Raw genomic sequence first — 6,780 nt, 5'->3', positions numbered from 1 at the left:
ATGACCAGAGGCGCATGCCCACCTATGAACCCAGAGGATGGGGGGTTAGGCTGGATGTTCTCCTGGGTGTTCCCCTGGACCACGTCCCACAGCTGCCAGATGAACTTGGGGTGGAGGATGTAGAACGGTTGTGTGGGGTGGAGCCGCCGGCGTTCTTCGTACGGGGTGAACAGGTCATAGTCTGGGTTCCTGTACCACTGAAGAGAAGAGGAGAGGACACTTCAGTCAGCACCAAGCATCTTTCTTTACGCTATCTCACATAGAACGCTGCTACTCCGGGTCAGCACAAATCATGACAGGATCTGCCAAGTGTCAGACTCACTGCTGCCACTGCAGTGTTGACATGGTGTCTTTGTTAAATGAAATGACTCCAGTAGCACAGCAGCCTGCTACGGAGCAGTCTACCTGCTAATGTATTTCAAGAGCACCTAAAGTTAGTATTAGTATTTTGTTTGACTACGGGAAAGAATGCATGTTCAAATGTTACAGCTATTGTGCCAATATTGTGATGCAGGTTTGCTTGAATTCATCACCACCATACTGACTGACTCACAATGTCACCACAGGAATCCCAACGCCCCAAGCTAAAATGTTGTATAAATACATGTTCCTTTCATACGCCACTGCTTACACAAGAATCCGTCAAATCTATGATTCAGGGAACAAAGTCAGGCACGGATATTTCCCTTGAAAATATGACGAGAGACCCAACCTTTTAAAGTCAAGGTTTGTTAAACCAATACTCATTCCCACACTCCCATAGCAGGTATAATGGAGGTATTGATGAACGACCACAGCATTTATGCTTTAATTAACTCTCTGTTCTGGAAGTTAATCTCATTTTGCATCCACATGGCACCCTATTCCCTATAGTACAAGGGCACTAAATGGGGAACATGGTGCCAGAATTTGACAGAGGTAATCTGCTCAATAAACGTGGGGATGCTTTGACCGCAGAGTGAAAATAGCAGCCTTTGTTCTGACGCCCAGTAACATTAAGCTGCTAGGTGACAGATACCGTGTTAACTCTCTGGTTCTTCAAACAGTCAGGATAACATGAGGCAAAACGGAGTAAATTATGCCTTTTAAGCATCAGATAAAGAACAGTAATTAGTTTCAAATGTATTCTGGGTCTGGAGCAAATGTCTTGGCTAAAGTCCCAATGAATGTGTTCAACCATCCGTACAAATTGGGTGCATGTAGTACAGCAGGCTATAGAAAAAACGCACATGCTCTACTGCGAGCGCAAACACGCACGCATGCATGTGCACACACGCATGTGCACACACAAACAAACACACACACATGCAAACAATGGCTTTCATTTTCAAAGTGGATGCCATTAGAATAACTTCATTAACGTGCAGCCCTTGATCATTGGCCTTATGAATGTGTGTGTGTGTGTGTGTGTGTGTGTGTGTGTGTGTGTGTGTGTGTGTGTGTGTGTCCAATCTGTATTTTAACTAATGCCATGCCAAAGTGTGTGGCAGACAGCAGAGGTCATGTAAAACACATTATTACATTGTTCTCCATATAGCGTGCCTTCGGGAAAAAACGCAACTTTTTTCACATATTGTTACGTTACAGCCTTATTCTAAAATGGATTAAATAAAACATTTTCCTCAGCAATCTACACACAATGCCCCATAATGACAAGGTGAAAACAGTTTTTTAGAAATTCTAGCAAATGTATTAAACCTTAAAAACAGAAATACCTTATTTACATAAGTATTCAGACCCTTTGCTATGAGACTTGAGATGTTTCTACAACGTGACTGGAGTCCACCTGTGGTAAATTCAATTGATTTGACATGATTTAGAAAGGCACACACCTGTCTATATAAGGTCCCACAGTTGACAGTGCATGTCAGAGCAAAATCCAAGCCATGAGGTCGAAATAGTTGTCCGTAGAGCTCCGAGACAGGATTGTGTCGAGGCACAAATCTGCAGCATTGATGGTCCCCAAGAACACAGTGGCCTCCATCATTCTTAAATGGAAGAAGTTTGGAACCACCAAGGCTTCCTAGAGCTGGCCAAAAGGCATGTAAAGACTCTGCCAAGCGTCACGTCTGGAGAAAACCTGGCACCATCCCTACGGTGAAGCATGGTGGAGGCAGCATCATGCTGTGGGGATGTTTTTCAGCGGCAGGGTCTGGGAGACTAGTCAGGATCAAGGCAAAGATGAGCAGAGCAAAGTACAGAGAGATCCTTGATGAAAACCTGCCCGGGAGCATTCAGGACCTCAGACTGGGGTGAAGGTTCACCTCCCAACAGGAAAACGACCCTAAGCACACTGTCAAGACAATGCAGGAGTGGCTTTGGGACAAGTCCCTGAAAGTCCTTGAATGGCCCAGACAGAGCCCGGACTTGAACCTGATCGAACATCTCTGGAGAGACCTGAAAATAGCTGTGCAGCAACGCTCCTCATCCAACCTGACAGAGCTTGAGAGGATCTGCAGAGAAGAATGGGAGAAACTCCCCAAATACAGGTGTGCCAAGGTTGTAGAGTCATATCCAAGGAGAATTGATGCTGTAATCGCTGCCAAAGGTTATTCAACAAAGTACAGAGTAAAGGGTCTGAATACTTACGTAAATGTGATATGTTTTTTATTTGTAATCAATGTGCAAACATTTCTGAAAACCTCTTTTTGCTTTGTCATTATGGGGTATTGTGTGTAGATTGATGAGGGAAAAAAACAATTTAATACATTTTAGAATAAGGCTGTAACATAACAAAATGTGGAAAAAGTCAAGGAGTCTGTATACTTTCCCAAGGCACCGTATACAAGGGTACGTTCAGCAGGACACAAAGTTGCGAAATGTTCAGATATAAATATTTTATGTAGAACAAACATGCCTCTCTGACATGTAAAATAAGGAATTGTGTCTGCTCTATTAATGACATTTCTACTTGCAACGTTCAACAAAGTTTGCCTACTGAACTGTGTGTCAAAAGAGGAGGAAATTCTAACAAATTGACAAGGCCTAAATTTGTGTTTTCTTAAGGAGAATGTTATTCGTGTTTGTTCTGTTGTGACTGATCTTAGGCTAGCTACCATCTCTTTCAACTGAATAGACTAACAAATCCTATCTCGACAAATTGTCTTAAAGAACTCGGAAGAATTCCCTTTCACACTTACTGTGGAAAATGTAACAGCAATTTGTCAAACTACTTTAAAACAAGATGGAGCATCTCCAGAGCTTATAGCCTGTTGATGAACACTAATACGCTAGAAAACCATTTCCCCCACCTCACTAGGACTGAGTAAGACAAAAGTCCGTGGAAAACTACAGAAGATCTGTCCGTATCGTTCAGCTTTTCCTCATTACCACCCAGTTGGTCATCATGTTTCCTGACATCTGGAGATTGACACGTGACCCACATTAATCAAAAGGCTGAAGACAGCACTGTCACCATAGAGCGCATTCACACAGTTGGTTAACTGACTGTTAGCTGCACTGAAGAAAAGCCTCTGCTAAATGTTACCATGACCACTACCGCTAACAGGATCTCAGGAAGGGGCCTGTGTAAGCTACACACCAGCAACCTGAATCTAAACACACAGACACTTTCTGAATTATTCAGTAAAAACCTTAAGATGACTTTTATAAAATATGAGGCACTTTGTTGTCCATTTAGAATGGAAATTTGTGTTGACGCTCTCTCACAAGACACACCACCAGAGGGGCTGGAAGCAGTGGGTCAGCTGCAGTGCAGCGCTCCTGGAACAATTGTAGGGTGTTAAGTGTTTTGCTTAAGCCCACAACGGTGATGTTTGCTGACTCACTCTGCACCAGACTTTCCCTAAGATGAACCAGGAGATGATTAAGAAGTCATTAATGACACACACACACACACACACTACAGCGCGTGACTGACAGTGAGAGAGAGCAGAGAGACCTACCCTGGGCAGGTCCACAGAGTACGGTGCAGGATCCCAGGCCACCAGTGTCATACCCTTATACAAAGAGCTGGTGGTGAAGTGATGCCTGGGCCGGGCAAGTATCTGCAGGGAGACAAATTACTGATTGCTGTACTGATAGTTCTCCAGAACCCCAGGCTAAATGTAATATGAGGCAAGCAATACGAGTACATCTCACCTACAGTCCACATGTACAGATCCCATACGCCAACGTGTCCTCTCCCAATGATAGGTGTATCATCAATGATTGACTAGATAAGCGTGGAAGTGCTGGGATAGCCTGTCTTAGTGATCTGACTAGCGGTTTCACTCAGCTCTAGATCAACTCAAATCATTTTCATAAAGGCAGTGTGGCAGTGATTCCACTGTCAATCAATAGGAGGTCCTGAGTACTAAAGAAAAGTCACAGGAGGAGAAGTGGGGGACCTACCTGAGAGTTGATAATGCGGATAGTGGTCTTGTTGCCCACGTCATTCTCATAGCCCTCTGTAGGAGCAGCGTTGAAGCGAAGCACAGCCTCATGGGAATCTGAGTACAGGGTATAGACATAAGCTGTATGCATCAACCCAACAGTACCATGAAAATGGCATGGTTGTCTACAAGCATACGTAATGTTGTTAGTGAATGTCTCCCTCGAGTGCAGTGGTATTTAAACTTTTTCAGTGGGGACCACATTTTTTCAGGCAGAATTTCTGGGGACTTTTCCCCCAAGAATTTCACATTTGGATTTTTACATAAACAAATAACCTTCATTTCATTGCATTTTCATGTCTTACTAAAATGAAAAGAAATAAGTGTATTTTTATAATTATCTTCTCAAAAACGTTTGTCTCATTCAATAGTTTGTACTCATATATATATATATACACACACACACACACACACACACACACACACACACACACACACATACACACACAGTGGTGAGAACAAGTATTTGATACACTGCCGATTTTGCAGGTTTTCCTACTTACAAAGCATGTAGAGGTCTGTCATTTTTATCATAGGTACACTTCAACTGTGAGAGACGGAATCTAAAAAATCCAGAAAATCACATTGTATGATTTTTAAGTAATTAATTTGCATTTTATTGCATGACATAAGTATTTGATCACCTACCAACCAGTAAGAATTCCGTCTCTCACAGACCTGTTAGTTTTTCTTTAAGAAGTCCTCCTGTTCTCCACTCATTACCTGTATTAACTGCACCTGTTTGAACTCGTTACCTGTATAAAAGACACCTGTCCACACACTCAAACAGACTCCAACCTCTCCACAATGGCCAAGACCAGAGAGCTGTGTAAGGACATCAGAGATAAAATTGTAGACCTGCACAAGGCTGGGATGGGCTACAGGACAATAGGCAAGCAGCTTGGTGAGAAGGCAACTGTCGGCGCAATTATTAGAAAATGGAAGAAGTTCAAGATGACGGTCAATCACCCTCGGTCTGGGCTCCATGCAAGATCTCACCCCGTGGGGCATCAATGATCATGAGGAAGGTGAGGGATCAGCCCAGAACTACACGAGAGCTGGGACCACAGTCTCAAAGAAAACCATTAGTAGCACACTACGCCGTCATGGATTAAAATCCTGCAGCGCACGCAAGGTCCCCCTGCTCAAGCCAGCGCATGTCCAGGCCCGTCTGAAGTTTGCCAATGACCATCTGGATGATCCAGAGGAGGAATGGGAGAAGGTCATGTGGTCTGATGAGACAAAAATAGAGCTTTTTGGTCTAAACTCCACTCACCATGTTTGGAGGAAGAAAAAGGATGAGTACAACCCCAAGAACACCATCCCAACCGTGAAGCATGGAGGTGGAAACATCATTCTTTGGGGATGCTTTTCTGCAAAGGGGACAGGACATTTTTACATTTACATTTTAGTCATTTAGCAGACGCTCTTATCCAGAGCGACTTACAGTAGTGAATACATACATTTCATTTTATGCATTTTTTTTAATTTGAATTTTTTTGTACTGGCCCCCGTGGGAATCGAACCCACAACCCTGGCGTTGCACACACCATGCTGGCGTTGGAAACACCATGATCTACCAACTGAGCCACAGGGAAGGCAACTGCACCGTATTGAGGGGAGGATGGATGGGGCCATGTATCGCGAGATCTTGGCCAACAACCTCCTTCCCTCAGTAAGAGCATTGAAGATGGGTCGTGGCTGGGTCTGCCAGCATGACAACGACCCGAAACACACAGCCAGGTCAACGAAGGAGTGGCTCCGTAAGAAGCATCTCAAGGTCCTGGAGTGGCCTAGCCAGTCTCCAGACCTGAACCCAATAGAACATCTTTGGAGGGAGCTGAAAGTCCGTATTGCCCAGCGACAGCCCCGAAACCTGAAGGATCTGGAGAAGGTCTGTATGGAGGAGTGGGCCAAAATCCCTGCTGCAGTGTGTGCAAACCTGGTCAAGAACTACAGGAAACGTATGATCTCTGTAATTGCAAACAAAGGTTTCTGTACCAAATATTAAGTTATGCTTTTCTGATGTATCAAATACTTATGTCATGCAATAAAATGCAAATTAATTACTTAAAAATCATACAATGTGAAGTGTACCTATGATTGAAGTGTACCTATGATAAAAATGACAGACCTCTGCATGCTTTGTAAATAGGAAACACTGCCGATTTTCCAGGTTATCAAATACTTGTTCTCCCCACTGTGTGTGTGTGTGTGTGTGTGTGTATGTATATATATATATATATATATATATACAAACAAAGTCAACAACGCAGCCACTGCTAGCTAGCCTACTCCACCAGCCAGCAGTACTGTATCATTTGTCATTTTAGTCAATAAGATTTTTTGCAACGTAAGCTTAACTTTCTGAACATTCGAGACGTGT

General features: G+C 43.5%; 1 protein-coding gene across 1 annotated transcript in view; it reads right to left on the bottom strand.

Moving 5' to 3' along the window:
- Positions 1-6,780, bottom strand: part of LOC115179286 (beta-galactoside alpha-2,6-sialyltransferase 2) — a 28,969-nt gene that overhangs the window by 6,138 nt on the left and 16,051 nt on the right. The window contains exons 3-5 of the mRNA XM_029740670.1: positions 4,354-4,451; positions 3,906-4,007; positions 23-197 (exon numbers count right to left, since the gene is read on the bottom strand). Coding sequence (XP_029596530.1) covers positions 23-197; positions 3,906-4,007; positions 4,354-4,451 — 375 coding nt within the window. The remainder of the gene's footprint in view (positions 1-22; positions 198-3,905; positions 4,008-4,353; positions 4,452-6,780) is intronic.

Source organism: Salmo trutta, chromosome 39 (assembly GCF_901001165.1).
Source record: "Salmo trutta chromosome 39, fSalTru1.1, whole genome shotgun sequence".
In the NCBI taxonomy this organism is placed as follows: Eukaryota; Metazoa; Chordata; class Actinopteri; order Salmoniformes; family Salmonidae; genus Salmo; species Salmo trutta.
Note: the sequence above shows the minus strand (reverse complement) of the source record. Positions and strands in the feature narration are given on the sequence as shown.